Source organism: Cydia fagiglandana, chromosome 18, assembly GCF_963556715.1.
Source record: "Cydia fagiglandana chromosome 18, ilCydFagi1.1, whole genome shotgun sequence".
Lineage (NCBI taxonomy): Eukaryota > Metazoa > Arthropoda > Insecta > Lepidoptera > Tortricidae > Cydia > Cydia fagiglandana.
In genome coordinates, this window is record NC_085949.1 from 14,802,120 (window position 1) to 14,821,226 (window position 19,107).

General features: G+C 40.3%; 1 protein-coding gene across 4 annotated transcripts in view; it reads right to left on the reverse strand.

The window, feature by feature from the left end:
- The window catches only part of LOC134673218 (transcription factor kayak), a 57,415-nt gene that overhangs the window by 3,395 nt on the left and 34,913 nt on the right, over nucleotides 1-19,107 (reverse strand). For 2 of the 4 annotated variants that reach the window (XM_063531165.1, XM_063531166.1), the window contains exons 2-4: nucleotides 4,192-4,366; nucleotides 2,520-3,066; nucleotides 1,038-1,155 (exon numbers count right to left, since the gene is read on the reverse strand). In XM_063531165.1, the coding sequence (XP_063387235.1) occupies nucleotides 1,038-1,155; nucleotides 2,520-3,066; nucleotides 4,192-4,366 (840 nt within the window). Of the gene's footprint in view, nucleotides 1-1,037; nucleotides 1,156-2,519; nucleotides 3,067-4,191; nucleotides 4,367-6,580; nucleotides 6,840-19,107 lie in introns of those variants that run through there. The other 2 variants (XM_063531168.1, XM_063531167.1) reach the window with 2 other exon arrangements.

Genomic DNA, 19,107 nt, shown 5'->3' on the forward strand with positions numbered 1-19,107 from the left:
CCGCGCGCGTCAGTTGACAACTTTGGCGGTCTTGACTTGTTTTTCAACTCTGCCCTTATCACTCAAAAGCATTTTTTCCTTTATGTTAATCAAGTATTAGAACATCAATTAGATTAAGGTTCCTTCATAAATATGGTAAATATGCAGTGTGTGGTAAATATGATAAATGAATGTGACTTTTGTAAGTGTTAACTGAAAATTTTGAACATTTTCTAAATTTTAAAGCCAATGTGTAGTGTTAGACCCAGTTACTAGCGATAATTGAAAACAAACAAATTCCATAAACGTGGCTCAAGCGTCAGTATATAACTATTAATTAATAATTTATTATTTCTTTCTTCTAAACATTATTCGTAACGATCCAATGGGTATAGGGTAAATGTAATAACCCCTACACTCATCTAGTAACCCCTCAATTTCCAAACCAACCCCGTATAGTCTTATCCTGATTAAATACGAAATCTCTAGCCACAATAAAAGTAAATAAGGACCGTCAACATCGAAAATCGCTATCCGTCTCTAGATCTATTGGACATACGAGCGATAGATACTCGTAGATAAAGATTTTCGATTTTAGATAGATCCTAACTTATTCATAAACGTTTACTGAAGTTGACAAGCCGATAATAATCGTTTGTCCCTCTCCGACCTATCGGTATGATGGAAAGGGACAAACGATTATTATCGGCTTGTGAACTTTAAACTGCAAAACGTAATTCAAGACCAAAAAAAGTAAGACAATGTTGCCACTGCAATAATTTGTTTGTAAAATAGTAAATTCCTTTTGATAAATAATCACGCTAAGATAATTTATTTATTAGTAATTTTACTCCTACGATTTAAAAAAGTACTTTTATTTTTACATAAATACAAGATTAGCTAGTAACAAGTAGCAGCATTTTCTTACTTTTTTTGGTCTTTAATTACGTTTTGCAGTATAGTAAACGTTTATGAATAAGGGGGTAAGTTTCAAGCTGTCACACAAAGCGGTACACTGGAGCCACGTGAGATGGCGCTAGTAGCGTGGGTGTATTGACCTGCGCGGGAGTGAGAAAGAGCGGCACCTGCAGGAAGTTGGGGCGAGAGGGCCGCACGGGGACGGGCGGCGTGTCCAGGGAGAGCCCCATGGCCGGGCTGGCCGCCGACAACATTATCCTGGAACAAAAGAAGAAAGGTTAACGGCCTGTGCATACCGGCTGCGTGTGCGTGCGGCGTTGTAGTATACAGATCCTTATGAGAGACGGCACACCGCTTGCGTGACGTGTGCGTGTGCGGCTCCAACATTGTAGCGCACGCGCACGTGCACATCACGCACACGCAAGCCGGTGTGCACAGGCCTTAATAAGGATGTTTAGAGGGCGCTACCGAAGTATGGCCAGGGATACGAAACTCCTGACTTCGGCCAAACTCGGCTCCGCTCGGCTCAGTATTGCTCCGAGCAATTTTTAGGGTTGACACAACTTGACGTCCCTTTGCGTGCACCCATTGCAGTGCAATAGCTTGAATTTTGACAACCCTAAATAGCCGAAAGGGATAGTGCCATATATTAGAAAGGAACAGCATGATTCCACCCTGAACCGCTGTTAAACTTCGGTTTTGTAGGAAATTTCCTTTCTGTATATGTTATACGGTAGTACTATTATTTATTCTGTGGTATGGCATAAACAGAACGTATCCTTAAGGCTTGGCCACATACAGAGCGCGACGCAGCGCCGCGTCCGCGCCGCGTCCACGCCGCGCGACCGCGGCACATGCTAACAGGTTACCGACGTCAAACAGACTGCGTCCCGCCGGTATCACGCCCCGCTTCTGTCGCGCCCCGTGCGTCCGCGCGGCGTGGACGCGGCGCTGCGCCGAGCGAACGCGGCGGCCCGCCGCGTCGCGCAAGGTCACATCAGTAGGATCGGACGTTAGGCAGCGAGCGGTGCGCCGCGTTCACGCGCGCCTTGAGGGCGTGTTGAGAGCGTGAGGCCGGCGCGATCGGCGCGCGCCCTGTTTGACCAGGCTTCGCGTCGGCATCACGCGGCGCGGACGCGGCGCTGCGTCGCGCTCTGTGTGTGGCCAAGCCTTTATGCACTTATTACACTGATACAGATATTATGGATCTGCGCGCCGCTCCGTGGTGTGGGCGAGACAGCGCTACGTATATAGCGATATCTCGCTCGCATACCGGAGCGACGTGCGGATTTGCATACTGTGTGAAAACGGTCGTAATATCCTTGTCCTTTAATGTGTATTTTGTACATATATTAAAAGTTAGAAATTTGAGTAAGATATAAACATACCTAATAAATTGAACCCTTCTTTGAATGATGTATTTTTATGAAAACGTACTTGTAACCGACTTTAGTTTAAATTGAATGTGTTTATAAGAATATTGGTAGACTATTGTGTCGATTACATAAGAAATAACATCTATCAGTCCTCGTAGACGTCAAGAATTCGAACTAGACTGATAACAAAGATAACAATGTTTGACACTTGATCGATGGAGTTTACAAGTATCACGGCAGTCTCACCTTTTGTCCGGTGTCGGCGAGGTGAACATGACGTCATTGTCCAGCGCCAGCGAGGGGTCATGCGCCGGATCTACCACCTCCTCCTTAACCCTCACTCCCTCCTCTATATACGGGTACTCCTCAAAGGGTTTTACGTCGGGAGGGCTAGGCGCGCGTCTCGCTAATTTACACGTCCTGAGATGCGTCTGAAGGATGGTCTGTAACTGGTCCTTATCGGCATTTAGCTTTCGGATTTCCTCTTGCAGCGCATGCTTCTTCTCTTCAAGCTTATCCGTTTCATCTTGGAGCTCATTAGTGTGATCGAGCCTGCGTTTTCTGCAGCGCGCGGCGGCCATTTTGTTGCGTTCGCGTCGGATCTTCCTCCTCTCCTCCTCCTCGGGGGAGATGTCCTGCGGGGCCTTGGTGGGGCGGCGGCCGCCCATGTTGCGGCGCTTGGGCGCGGGGCCCGGGCTGCAGCTGCTGTCGCCGCTGGCGGAGAGCGGGCCCGGCGACACATGCAGCGCGGTCGTCGGGCCCGCGTCGCAGTAGCCCCCCGGATTCAGGATGCCTGGAATGGAAATCGGAAATTTATTTGCTGAAAACATGGTCATTACAAAGGTTACAACAGAAGTATTGAGTTTCACCAGGCGTGTCTCACTCCGCGATTTCGTCGCTTTGCTACAGGTAGCTAAAAGTACATCCGTTCGGCCCCAATTTTGGGGTTTGCCATAAGCCGCGCGTGGCGCTGTCGCCACCTAGCGGCCATATCTGTGCTGATCGTGACAGATGCGTTTTGTTAGAGAGTGAGTCTTCTGTACCTAGTGCTAACTATTATTTATTCTGTGGTTTCACATGCTTTGTCAGTAAAGACATGCAAATATACCTAATCTCTTATTCTAGTATAACTAAACTATTTTTACGAAACCATAATCAACACATTTAATTACATAGATACTCAATAGCTACGGGCAAATTAATTTATCTTTAGGAATTCGTTAACAGAGTAGAAGCATTCTTCTAGCAATTATTGCGAAAGTTTTCTTTTCAGTTCCCTTAAAGATAAGTTTTTGAGACTATTCGGGAGAGGAGGGAGGATTTTATTAGATATGCGAAAAGACGTTTTATGATGCCGGTTATTAATGTCGTGACTTGTTTATGTGTAGGTTGCGCTAATTGCAACCTATTCAACATGAGAAATAAAAGTGACGCAACGATGCAACCACAAAATTAGTCTACGGCGTGGTGATAGTTGTTATCAGGTTATCACGGTTTTTCCGCGCTACACGCTCAGGTCACCTTTTGATAACTTAGATTAATTTTGACAATCTGAATGTATTTGCTGCCCAGGACCAGAGTCAGTGGAAGAAAAAGATTCGAGCCCTACTTACACCCCAGAAGGGAGTAACAGGATGGAATGAAGAAGAGAGAATGTATTTCTCCCACGATGCTTTTAATCCTATAATGGACACAAGTTTGTCGGTAGAGTTAGACTAAGAAAAGTCAGCAGCGATTTTGATAGCCCACGCAGTGGAAGTGTTATACGTCATAATTTAATTGAACGTTTAGTTGACGTTTAAAATAACACTTGCACTGCCTGGGCTATCGAAATCGTTGCAGACTTTTCTTGGTCTAACTCTATCTAGTTTGTGATGAGGTACCAGGGAGCCATAAGAAGTAAGAAGGTAAAGCCTACCGTAGCTGTTGGCGTGCGTGACTGACGGCGGCACGAACCCCGCGTGGTTGGCCTGCTCGCTGTGGCAGTTGCTCAGCTCGATGTAGGTCTGCTCGAAGTTGCGCAGCTGCGTGGGCGTGATGGTCGCCGTTGTGCGGGTTGGTACCCCCGATTGGAGGCCCTCGAGGTTAGCCAACTGGAAGGAAAGAAAAATATAGATTACCAAAGGGTTTTATGACATACTACTGACAAAAACTAGGAAAAAAATACATCTGAAATCTTTTGAACGGTGTTATTTTTTAGTAAAAGCACTTCGATTCAATCCGGATGATCTAGTGCTCATGTCGTCTACCGTGAATGCAAAAGACACTGGTTTGGCTGCAGCACTTGCAGTTTTGGGCACCGGAGGCCACTTTGTGGTCACCTTTTCTTAATCAAAGTGGAACGCGTCACGCGACCATGACAGCCCGACATTACTATAGATACTGTAGCTTGTCGATCCAGCAATTTACAATATAGTGCAGTGGCAGTCAGTCACCTGTTAGCTGTCACGTAGGCTTTGCTTACCGACTGCAAGTTAAAGTAGGCAAAACTAAAACGTTTATGACACGATTCCTGCGGGGCTACCGCGAAAACAGAAATTCGCAAATTGCGGGGAGCTTTCTCTTTTCCTCCAATGAAGGCGTAATTAGAGTGACAGAGTAAAATGCCCTCAATTTGCGAACTTCGATTTTCGCGGTTATAGCCGTGCACCTGACGAAACCTGCGTTTCGGCTTTTGAATGATGAATTATTCTTTTTACGTCTTTAATTAAATACATGTTATTTATCACAATATAACAGACTACTATGATTTACTATAGCGACTCCATAAAGACAATTATATATTATATGTATGTAGTTGTAAAGGATAATAAATAATAAATAAATATTTTCCTGGTCATCTACACTATCTACAGGAAGTTTATGTTATTTAATATACAATATAGGTACAGGTAGGTAGGTATAGGTAGGTAGGTAGGTAATTAATTTTGACTAGCGAGAATGTTTAAAAAACAAGGAATGAGGAAACCTAATTTTCTTATGGTTTCATTAGTATGGTTTCCCGTAACATTAATTTAGGTTAGTTACAAGCCATATAATAGGTATATCTTTCCTTAACACTAAAATTACGAATAACAAATGCATTTAGTACAACAGGCTCGATGGTAAAGTTAATACAGACAACAATCACTATACCTTATAAAACAAAGTCTCCCACCGCGTCTGTCTGTTTGTGTGTTTGTATGTTCGCGATAAAGTCGAAAACTAGACGGATTTTCATGAGGTTTTCACCTATCAATAGTGATTCTTGAGGAAGGTTTAAGTGTATAATTTTTTAAGATTTTGTGAAACCCGCGCGAAGCCGGTCGGGTCGCTAGTTAATTATAAAGTAGGGTTGTTTACTTAGATTGTTATAGTAATAGTGGCCCATATAGAACAAGTTATTCGGTGCAATTGGAAACTTTTGTCCCCGATAACTGTTTGTGGTGTTGTGAAATGATTATACAATGTTTATTTATTGTTTTATTTGGCCGCAGTTGCTTCCACATTCCGATCTCAACGTGTTATTGTAACAAATAACAATAAACTTAAACAGATTTATATATTTTCATTTTCAACTATGTTATTGTAGCTATAATATCTTTATCAGCACATTTAGAACTTTAGTTTTAAAACTAGCGACCCGCCCCGGCTTCGTACGGGTTAACAAATTATACACCTAAACCTCCCTCCAAATCACTCTATTGATAGGTGAAAACCTCATGAAAATCAGGAGTTTATCGCGAACAAACATACAAACAGACAGACACAGCGGGGGACTTTGTTTTATAAGGTGTAGTGAGTCATGTAGGCAGAGATTCTACGATATAAAATCGTTTATACGGTCCATTTCGCAATATTTCAAAATACACACCTACGTCAAAGAAATGAGACATTTCTCTTGTTTTCCAAAAGCCATATAATGTAAACAGGTAACCTAAATCTGTGGATGACATATGCTTTAAACTTCGGGGTTAAATATACACATGACCTGTGCCTCAAAAACCACGGGGGCGATATATAAACCATTCCTTCGATAATAGCGTTCTAAGTACTTCGAAGCGTTCATTAACTACGCTGAAAGCTGACTATAAATCACTCTGCCAGATCTCTAGGTACGATAAATAAACAAAACAATCGTTATACCACTAAACTGTATAAAGAGGCATCTTTTATTACAGGCTGTTAAAAGATTAATTGTACAGTTTTCAGGAGTAAAATAAAATTAGAAGTTAGCACGGTACAGCGATCTTGCAGCTGTCATTGAGAACAAGGCACCATTGTTTAGGCTCCAGGGTTTGAAGACAGGGTCAGAGGTAGATATATACCTGTTGGCACCAAAGCTCGGTGGCCAATATGTTGGCAATCTCCAGCGGATCCATGTTCTGCATTTCGAGCACGTTATAATTAGAAATTGCGCTTGAGTTTAAACTCGCGTCCGAGTCTGTTTCGATATGTTCGTTAATCCGTACTCTCTAACTACTGAGCGAGGTCCTATCGTGTAGTATGTCGGAGTGCGGGTCGTTCGTTCGTTGCGCCGCGCGCGCCGGCGGCCGCGGATTCTCGCGCGCTACTGATCGCGACGCCGACCCGAAATCTTCGCCCACAACTCCCACGAGCGACGTAGAATCACTTATTTATAGAACACTCCTCTAACTCCGGAAATATTTCGCGTCATTTCGCATTGCATGTGGCTGCGGCTAGTTATCTGAGGTAATGAACGCCGGAGAACGGGATCAGAAGCTGCGATCAATCATTCAGCAGCTACCAGTCTTCAACGTAACTTAAGACTAATATTTCGTCGGTGACGCTGAAGTATGCAGCTCTTTCTCCCTGACCCTGTCAAGCTAGACCCTGCTTCCTTGACTCCCCTGTAGAGACTAAATTATATTGTCCCTTTTTTCTTTCGTCTCAGTTTATCCTTGATCTCATTCCCAATTTGTTGTACAAATTCAGGCCACGTGCTTTTATCAACAAACAAACACACTAGCCTACAATTTGTCGCCTTACTATCAGAGATAAAGTAAAGGCTGGGTCTACACTGAATCACGGTGTCGTGAGTGGGCCGGCCGGAGGCTCGGTCGGACCTTGCGGCAAGGCCGTCCTAACCAGTGGGCGAAGAAGTTACTTCGCCAATACCGCCTTATATGGACTAACGATTAGACGTGTTAATAGCAGGGAAATTTCTAGAGCTTATTAAGAGACAAGTAAGTTGTAGAGACTCTTAATCATAGACATTATTGCAGGCATTTTTTAACCCCTGTATCTAGAAATAAAAGCACTCATTATGCCAGTGGTACTCCACTTTTCGGAGTTTCACAATTTTTCGTACTTGCTCGCTTCACAACTTCTTATAGCAGTAATAGGCACAGTCTAAAAAAACATTTTTTTACATCGATTCTGTCAAACAGTGATCATTCCTTACCTACTTTCTGATATTGTCTGAAACCTCTCTAAATTGCTCTACAGTCTACAACACGCTCGGGCACGAGACATCACATGTCTCTATTATTTACTCGTCTCTATCAACCGGTTAACTTGTTAAAACTTGATTAAAGTTTCATGGAGGAGACAAAGCGCTCCGGAAGACAGCCGGGCGGTCAATTACATCAATTGCTCAAATGAAATTCGTCTCAACTGACGACCACGTGCATTAATTGGTTACGGTGCATACCTAGCAAATAACTTTATGTAATTCATTTCGTAATTTTGCTGCAAAATAGACCGAATATATGTTGCGTAAACTGTATCCTTAGTGGATGCTCATTAGATGGGTCAAAATTCTTTTCGTTTTGTTTCTGACCGCTTCAATTTTTGTTTATCATCAAATAAATAAATAAAAGTTGAAGAAATTTATTCTCTAGTGAAAAAATAATAACTAAATAAACCCCATACCAAAAGCTCCGTTCTGTAAATTTTTTTGGGGTTCTAGTCCAGTGGACGGGAGAAGAGATGGATTATAATTTAACCAAAGGTATTGGTTGATTCCCGAACGTCTCTTGTCATCTCCGCCTCAGTAGATCGGCAGCCTCATAGGAGTTCGGCAGATTCTTTTGAACGCAAAATGTAAAGATATCTCTACAGAGCAGAGGTATGTCCTATTTCGTACAAAGATTATAAGGTGGCAAATGATTTTGGCGCGTTTTTTTATCGCTACCATTACATTTATTATTTCGTTTTATTATACTCTACCATTTCGTAATCAGTAAAATAGACCACCTAATTGCATAAACTTAGCGTTGTATTCTTGTTAATTGTAACCGCAAAACATCTGGCAAGTGTTCTGTAAATATATCGATAACAAAGTGCAATGCACGTTACGTGGAAACGTAGACAATGTTCTATTTATTGTTTTGCATGGTATTGACATCATATACCACGTTTTTACTGATTCTTATAGTGTCCGGTTAGTCATCAACTCATCATAAACGCTAAGTAATGTTATATTATGTCTTGTACGTACTTTAGCATAATTATGTTGTGCTAGCCTACGCCTTTGATATTATCTTATCCGCTTTGTTAAAAATGTAAATCTTTCAACACCGTTTAAATCCATACTTTTCACATTTATTTCAGAACATCCTTTCTTGATGGAGCTCATCAATATGTTAAGAATACGTGTTCTAATTTTAAGTTCTTATCTTCAACAGTTTAGTCTCAGGCTGTGCGCTGTCAGTACTAATGAAACCGTTTTACATCTATAATCTATGGGATTGGAGAATTTCAGTTTCTTTCATTTAGCAGCACCTAGATGGCGCCACGGTCGTGCATACATAATATCAATAAGATGTCAACAAGTTGACATTATGGTCGTTTCCTCAAGCGGTACACCGCCGTAACATACGAGTAACTGAACGATACCCCGCCGTGAGATCACCTCTATAACTAGTAGTGACGTCACACAACCACGGTACTCGACACTAGCGAAGGGCAATGCTTTTGCCGTGTTCCTTTTGCTTATAGCTTATCCGCTTTAAGCTAACCAGAGAACCTACTGCGGATCGATTCGTTCGTTGGATCGACTGTATGCTTCTCTGTCGCTCGTATATGCAAGAGCGATAGAGACCAGTAACGAAATTTTGATGCTCACGACAGGCCCTTGGTAACTCGATCACAGCCTCGATATCCGTGATTGATATCAAAGAGTTATTAAATATACAGGTTTATTTTTTTTTAGTTCGGCAAGCGTTTTGAATAACATTTCGGTTTAGTGATAACTCCCACGGCTGAATATGTTTAACGCGGAGGAAAACTTTAAATGGCTGGCTAAGTAGTTATAATAGTACCTAAGATAAGATATGCCGTGGAGAATAGGTACTTAAGAATGAGGGCCATTGGTGTAGGCTAGGCGATTGATGGTTTATATTTGTTAGTAGGGCAGAGTTTTGCGCTTACCTACATGTCCAAAGCATCCCGTTTTTTCCACCAGGCCGGATTTATTGGAATATTGTATGGGTTTAACCATAGTTTCGATAACAACAAGACTGTAAGTAGTGTATTGGAGTAAAATCGGTGGGGAGACACTTGTGATTTAGGGTAAAATCGGCTCCGTTCGACTCAGCATTGCTCCGAGCCATTATTACGGTTGACACCACTTGACGTCCTTTTGCGTGCACCACCACAGATAAGATAATGACTTGAATTGTGACAACCCTAAATAGCCGAAAGGGATAGTGTCATACTTTAGAAAGGGATAGCATGATTCGTCCCTAAATCTTCAAAAATTCGGTTTTGTAGGAAGTGTCCTCTGTACGCTAGTACTATTATTTATTCTGTGGTAAAACTTATTGTTTGTTGGTCAAATTTACTTGTTAGAAAATCAGATTTAATCAGATGATGTAAGTTACAGCGAAACACGAAACTTCAGCATTACAGTTAACACAGTCATGTCTCATGTCAGGTGTTTATGAACTTTTCGCCTTATTTCAGGTTAATATATGTACATATCATTTGTAATCAAGATGGAAGGATGTAGTGCTAAAGGACATGAGTGGGTGCAAGTTATCCGAGGACGACGTCGTGGACAGCGCGAAGTGGAGAAGGTTAAGCAGGAAAGCTGACCCCACCACCATATGGGATAAATAGCTATGAAGAGAGAGAGAGATAAATTTCATTTGTAAAAGGCACGTGTTCCGACAGGATCGTCACACTGTTGCCAAAACACAAAATACATTTAGCGATTGTAGTCAGTGAGATAAGGCGCCGTTATCCGCACGTGTGCCCGCCCACGCACTAACAAAGCCTATGGTTATCTATCGGCTTGTTATACTACGTAAATACTAGTAACGGACTAGTAAAATTAAAGACTAGAACGCCATGTATATATGTATTTGTACACAACCTTGATGGTAGACTATGAACATAGGTGGCCTGGCCGATGTAGCTTAGAGACAGGCAAGGTATTGGGAATGGGGAGAGAAAATGAAAAATCTGCAAGAGCTAAAAGTTTAGGGAAATCGTTGGGAGTATTTCATCCTTATTGCTCCTAGAGCTATGCCTTCGGCCTCGAAGGAAAACGCTGCGGGCTTTCACCTTCAGCCTTACGCGGAATTCGGACTTATGCCTTTGCAGGGGCTCTGAATTTGTGGTTATAAAACTTAGTAATATAGGTTTAAGATCATAAGTCTTTTTTATTTACTATCTCTGGTTGTACGGCTATCGTATGTGTATACGTGGGACATTTCACGGAAATTTATATTTGTACATGTGATACGTATAAACTGTATGTCAAGACTTCATGAAATTGATAAACTATGTCCGGTATGGTGAGTCTTTGTCACGTTATGCCTTCGATAATTACACGAACACAGACATAAAATATACGGCTATTAATTGCCTACCTAAGGTACTGACATTGATTTAAAATTATTTACTAAATTAACAAATTCGATCGGGGAAAGGTAAAATTCATTTTAAATTTCCATATTTTTCCTTAAATTAAGTCATCTATAAAAAGTATGACTACTTTTGCACCTGTTATTTTCCTGGGAACTTATAGCAGCCGATAACGAATAACAACTAATATTTCTTCGAAACCGGCATATTGCTGGCTCTCGTCCATAACGAAAAACAATCAATTAAATAACTCTTATGCTATTTATTGCATCTGACATCGATATTCTCGGTATTAATGAAAATATCATTATAAACTAATGACTTTATAACTGTCTTATACATTAACGATTCATAGTAAGACGAAGCTCTAGAAAACAAAATCATTGACACCTATGGGTCTTTAACCGACAGGTCAAAAACACATTTCGAATTAGTATGGTGGGCAAGAGTAAGCAAGACTAGTAGACGTAAAGACTGTTAATCTCTGCCTATACAGTCGCGTGCCTCTTCAACTCATCATTGTTGAACATTTCGCAAAATGTTCGATGTTAACGTCGTTCAGTTAGCTTTTCGAGAATGGTTGTCCTTGCATCTATAAAACTTGATTGAAAATAGTAAAACGAAAAGGGTTTGAAAAAAAATCGACTAAAAGCATTGTTTTGTAAAAATGTTCAGAAAGGAGTAGGAACATGACACTAAATACTTATTAACTATTAGATCTAAAACCCATAAATCAAACATAAAATAGTCATCCCATTTTTATATGTCTATCAGTGTGACAACATAAACAATGATGAGGCATGCAATTTTGTATGGCTATTGACCGTCTTCCTCACTAAATCGTCTCTGGCTACAAGTAAGTTGTTGTTCGAAATAAATTGCGCAGTTTTTGACACGGAACGTGTTGAGAATATGCGCGAGCGCAAGAGTCAGGTGAGACCACCCGGGAGGACAAAACAAACCGTTTACGTGGCTCTTATTACGGATGGACGACATGGACGTTATTGGACCTGGTAAAAACGCAAGGCTGGTATTATTTACTTGGTATCTGCTGCGCGAGGACAGACAAATTATCGTAATTGTTGTTGACAAAAGTGACAAATACCTACACCATAATTGAGGTGTTGTTAATAGTAAATCCACAACTATAATATTGAAACATTTGTAGTTATTAAGTTTTTATTTGTGGGATCTTTTTAACCGACTTCCAAACCTCAAAGAAGGAGGTTATCAATTCAGTTGTATGTTTTTTTTTGTTTTTTCTTTGTATGTAATGCATGCTATGTTTACCTTTGTGTACAAGTGATTGTTGCACTTTAAGTGCTTATATGGATTATTTATTTATGTGCTAGTGTAAACAATTGTTGGTGAGCCGTATAAATAAAATAAAAAATAACATACACAACAATAAAACAAAAGTATTTAACAAATATACTTTCTAAGTAAAATTCAGGTAACCGAAAGGTCAAAAACACCTATGTGTGGAGACTAAGTCGGTAATTATTAGAATTGTATGTCAACATTTTCCTTAAACATTCCGTTCAGCTAGCTAATGGCATGCAAATTCATTAACAGTACCTAATTACAAAAATAACACAAACAGAAAAGTTAAAAAAGACAGTGTAATAAGCACTTATGTGGTAATGACCACAATAAAGATTGATGACATCAAAGGTATCTTACTATTATAGCTGTCGCACTTCACAAAGGCGTCTAAACCAATATGTAAACCAAACATCCCTTAGATCTAAAGTAGGTGTGAATATTCCAAGTCATCAAACATGGGAACGTAGGCGTCTGAGCGTTTAATGGTTACTCGGAACGCAGTAGCGCTAAATTCTTCCCATGCCTTTAACACGTGCGATGGAAAACTGACCTCAATTCGAATGGAAATAAAGAACACATTCAAGAGTACTGTGGCGTCATAAAACCTCCCAGGCGATTATATGGTAGAGTTGAAGAGGCATGTGATGCTCATAAGGGGGAAGGCGGTGAACGACTATCATATCTGGTCGGTTGTGCGTAACTCATTAACGCATTGCTAATTATTCGAACTGAGTTCTAATAGCGCACGGGACGTCAGGTTAACTTCGGAGAAGCGATTTGGTATGAAATAATATACATAAAATTGTAATTTTTATGGATTACTGTAGGTTAAGTTGTGATCGCCTTGCAGAAAACCCCTTCGCTCGGTCTCAGCGCCAGTCGGTAACGCTGGTAACGTCAAGGTTTCTGTTCATTAACTTATCGTTTGAATTTAAAGGGCGTCTTTGTATATGTTACAAGGAGAATGTTTCAATGTTTATCCGTATTTTGTTTCAATTTAGAGCAAGATGCAACAAACATATACAGACAAGTATTTTTTAGAGAACATACAGGGTGGAAAGATAAGTCGGGCCCTGGAGGGAAACTACCTTAAATCCTTAAGCTGGCTCATTTTACTTAAAGGAAACATTGCTTTATTTTTAAAAAGAAACAAAACTGCATTCAAAGATTTTATCTTTTCTTCTTCAATTTCGCTTGTCTAAAAAAATCTTGAGTACTAAATAATATTAGATTTTATGGATATTTTGTACGACAGACGAGTGTAAGACCTAATGTTTCTTGGAGAAATGTTATCATTAACATTAATTGTATCGACTAGTACAATAAAATTGCGAGTTTTTATTTTTTGGAATTTTTAGTCGGTTCGAGTCCCGGGCGAGGCAAGCGAGTTTTAGAAAATCTTTGAATGCAGATTTGTTTCTTTTTAAAAATAAAGGAATGTCTCCTTTAAGTAAAACGAGCCAGGTTAAGGATTTAAGGTAGTTTCCCTCCAGGGCCCGACTTATCTTTCCAAACTTTATAACCTCGAAAAATACATTTATGCATCATGCAGATTTGCAGAACCTCCTTTCTCTTCGGTTGTTTAAATAGGGAGAGTTTGTTTTAACAAAAGCAGTGATGCGAGATTCTATTTTGATTTTACAATAAGACAACGGGATGTGGCAACATGTGTGACGGTGGCGACTAGCAGGCGCGACATTGACCGCCACACTGCGAATAATAAAACATATCGCTGGCTTCGCGCCAACAGCCCTTCACCTCACCTTATCGACGCTAAATCTTGGACCCAGACCATTACTGCACCAGCTAACACTACACAACGCTGCATTTACTCAAAACCGCAATGTACGAAAGTAAAACCCTAGTCGTTTCGACTGCAGTCAATGCCCTTGCAAACCCTTTCCCAAGCTCCCCCTTCTTTATTAAATTTTAAACTGAAACTCGATACGGAAAATTAATTTTCTTCAAGATATTTAGGAAATGATTTCACCGAAATGAGTCATCGGAGAAAGAAAATTGGCCGCTGCCGGTTACCGGCGCGACCTTCGTGTTCATGAAAACTCTGCTCCGTTCCGTTTTCTCGGAAAACCCTCTGAGTCACCGCCGCTCGCGGCGCTAGGCGCGGGTCACTACAGTATTTACATTCGGTCGGCTCGATTCAAAAACTCGATTACGTTGAATGATTCATAATGAAGCTATGAATCAGCGCGCGACACAGAAAATTTCACTTCATAACACGCTGAAAGCTAAGTGGTCGACCGACGTGCCAAATTGAATTCTGCTGCATGCCTATTAAATTGCGCAAATGGGCTACACAGGTGTGTTGTTAAAAGATTAGATAACATCATGCATTAGATTCTGAAGGCTAAACCCAAGATTATCAAGAACAAGGAAATGACGGGAAAACTGGAAAAACTGGTAAACCGTCTGCTCTGACGTTTTGATTATATGATCCTTGATCGGCGAAAAAGACATACAATTATGCACACGTAACGTAAAGTCATGTTAACATATCAAACGACCCAATAGGACGAGCATCAATGTCTGTTTTACTGAGTTACGTCATGTGTCCTGTCGCGTTGTCGCTCAATTACAAGGCCTCAAAGCCTCATAAGACACATGGCACATGTCCCACAATTCAGAATATTCAGATAGAGTCATCTGAAGCCGCCGGCGCCTGCGACGCGGACCGGAAACCGTCCGGAAATGGCGGGCATTCCGCGAGGCGCCGCCAACCGCAGACTTCACCGAATTAAAAAAAAAAGAAATCACTTTTTTGTATGGCAACAATAGCAAACATTTTTCGCAACTGTACTCGCAAGTCGCAAGTGTTTAGTCAGTTTATGTTTGTGTTCGCAGTCGGATGAAGCGATGCGTACTGCATACATATATCAGGGTTCCAGCGGATCTTATGCACCTTATAAAATTTATACATTTATGATTGAATGCGTCGGGAGCGTAGGCTAAGGGTTATCTTCCCTGAAGTGTTTTAAATCGGTATTTATTGTTCCCGCGATAAGAAACAATAACAGCTGCGCGCGGCAGAACAAAGAGGTACAATCCGGACACGTCCAACGACCATGCAAATTATATCGACGCTTTACTGCCACTACGCCTCTCCATATGGTCAGGTTACATACATGTGCATTATCTCGAATAAATTAGCTGACTTGTGTCGCAATTACAAAATCGTTGCAATATAAATATTCACATGTTATGCGCGAATGTTTCTTTATTTATATTATCTTCGTGAGAAGCGGAGTTGGGAGAAAATTAACCAAGTGCATACGGCCAGAGCAAAGTCATCGACCTCCGTATCATTTTCCGTGGCAATTAGAGTCAAGTTAGCACTGATTGGTACAGAGTGGAATTATCCTGAGCCCAGTTCGATGCCCACGCACGTGTTGCTTTGTTTTATTTAACTTTTTAATTGCGTCACCCACATCAGTGGCTCGGGTGTTTTCGGTAACGTTCGTCGACGTTCGTTCATCGCTTAGTTACTGTCGCATATTGAGGACCTTTTAGGGTTAAATTTATTGAATTGAGATTGCCTTTTTGAATGCTCTTTGCTTGATATTATTCTTACTAACATATCGTCTAGCCGTTTTATTTTTAGTTTTTAGGCTTTATAGAAAAAACATTGCAACAAGACACTGATTTCAAAACATCCAGCGAAACTGCACTTAAAACCGTTGTACACTTTTCAATTTTATAAGACAAATTTACACAATATTGAGTAATTTTCATTGTAACACAGTGGGCAATTTCGGTGTCAATTTTAGTAGGTTTATATGTATACGTTTGCACTTTGTCCGCGCCTACTTAAGCTTACATTGTTAAAGTACAGTTACGAGACAGACGGACAGACAAAGCCATTGTCTCGTTGACGGTGGTTATGCTAATTTCTTTTGACGATCCGACCTTAGCGGGGTAGCTTCATTACCTGCTTTATGGATTCTAAGAAAAAACAATCCACAAAGAATTATGGCAAACATGTTTTTTACATTTTGCGAATCTACTATGTAAAAATATTTATACCAACGACTACACATAACTGACAATTTGTAAGCTATTGCAAAGACATAAGATCCACCGAAGGTCAGTTAAGAATTCATGGTTTTTTGCAACTTTTAGTCACAGTTAGATGCTTGTAGAAATTGTAAGAACTTTATTTTCCATATCGACTGTATATGTTAAGCTGTCTTAACTTCATGGCGCCCTGTGTACAAAATATTGTACATATTCCAATTTTTTTTTAAACTGTTGATTGATGAGAAATACCCAAAAGCAAATATTTTTTTTTAAACCCAGAGAAGTATATGAAATAAAAAAGTTCAACGAGATGCTACTGAATATACTATGTAATACTATTTGCTTTGCAAATGCTGATTTACATGTTAATATTGTTCGTAAGTATATTATTATGTTTTAAGTTTATCGAGCGGCGCGGCGCCCGCGCACGCAGGCACCGCCTAGCACGAGATAAACTCCCATAGAGCGGGGAAACCCGTTGCTGCTTTTGGGTGCAGCGAGATTATTAGTTAATTATACCTAGGTCCTAGTTGCACTAGGAACTCTGTGCGAGTCAGTGGCAAGATTTTGATGTTATAATTTGAGAAGACCTTGGCTTGATTCCTAAGGATGATTTCAGCAAGCGAACCGTACGTTATCATCAGCATCTTTTAGCTGAGGGTCGTGGCAACACGTCCTTCTATGCATTATATTCATGACAGTTGTAATTATACAAATAGGTATGTAACTTTGATTGTTTGTTTTTTTTTACTGTTTTGATTAAAGTACATATCTTCTAACTGACAAAATAAAAATTAAACTGTTGGATAGAACAGTTGTTGAATTAAAAGTATTAAAACAATATTAATATTTTATGACCATAATTAGTTACCTAATACAAAATTACGAATATTGAACCGGGTTTAATCAGAGGTGAATTTAGTATTCAAACATGATAACTTTGTGGTAAAACCCACTTATGCTTAACTAAGTATAAAAAGTATTAATAAACATTTAACATTATCAAAAACCCATTATAACTCCACACCTACATATAGTTTCTATTTTATTACGCGCAACTAACGACCCGTATTATGCCTAATTAACTGCAAACATTTTATAATGCTATTAACATTTTGGCACACTGGAAACTCGCTAAAAGTAAAAGTGTGAAGCATTGAAAACATGGCGGCTCCGGCTTATCGGCGATAGATAGCGGCATCCGAATTGTTTGGCATCGCACCGGCCCTTATCATTTCCATGAAACCATCCACAAACACTTGGAGTTATCGCGAAACGTTTCACAACGCGAGAATACTCGGACATTGGTTTACTATCACGCCTGTTTCACTTGCAGGTGATAAAGTGCCACTTTTTAACACCACGCGATTGTAAACCAGAAATTAAGTAGATAATTACGACCATTATATCCGTACTGGTAACGGCAGGCTCTGAAAGTACAATTTCGACTCCTCAATACACCGAAAAAAATAACACTAGTTCTTTGAACACGGAAAACAACAGTTGCGGCTCTATGTGATTTCTAAAACTTTAAATTTCTAGTTTCTACTGCGGTTGCCTCTTTTTCTCAAAAAGCTTGCTGACCCCTGTGTTAAACCAGTACTGGAACCATGCTCTACACCTGGTTTCTGGAATTTCACCGGTTCCATTTTGAATTTTGCCACACGCACCTTTTGGGCTGCTGTACTTTTCTAGAATTGTTCCAGTTCGTAGCCTGCCCGAAAAATATGAGTAAGATAGTTTTATAAGGTATTAGGTGATACTTAACGCAATTTCACCTAGAAATGCCCATGATTTTTCTTTGTCTGATAACTTGTATAGTGAACTTGGAGGCAGCCCTTTTGCCTTAGTCCAAAAGTCTACACAAAATTCCAACTAGTGCGTTTTGTTTTGAATAAGTACCCTTGATCCGAATTTTCTCAAAATTTCTCCGTATCATCAAAGGTTTTTCTCTTCCAATATTACTTATCTACTCTACTATTTGACATTCCTGTGAGGAATATTTTACCAGCATATTTGGACAAGAATTAATGCTTAAAATGGAAAGTTTTAATTCCTCTCGCAACAAACCATCATCATCATCATCTCAGCCTATATACGTCCCACTGCTGGGCACAGGCCTCCTCTCGAGCGCGAGAGGGGCAACAAATATAACAAAATTTTAGTATTTAATGAGGACATTTACCTTCCAGGACAAATTCGCACAATTTCGCGACACTTCACAACAGTAACTTTCCTGTAAAGTGTAAAACAATTAACTTTGTTGGGCCGTGAAGGTCGCATAGGCAAATGAAATGAAACCTCGTTTCCGGCAGCGTTTCAACGACTGTCGCCAGTTTGGCATTATGCCCAAGGATCTTGGTCTTCGTGTGGTAGCATAAGAATGAGTTGTTAATACGCTAAATTTATAACCTGTTGATAGCTAAGTAGCTAACTTACAAAGGGCCCAGCGTGGTTAAGAGGATTAGTTGAGAATTGAGGCTAGTCTGTGGCCATGAGTAAGCCCATTCATAATAAAAAAAAAGGTGATGAATATGAATTTATGGGGTGAGTTTAAGTATAATTTACCTACATGAGTGCCACTAAAAAAAGAACCTATTGATTTACGTGAAAACGGTAGCTATGCCAAGACAAGTTAATAAACATGACACAACTTTTACAA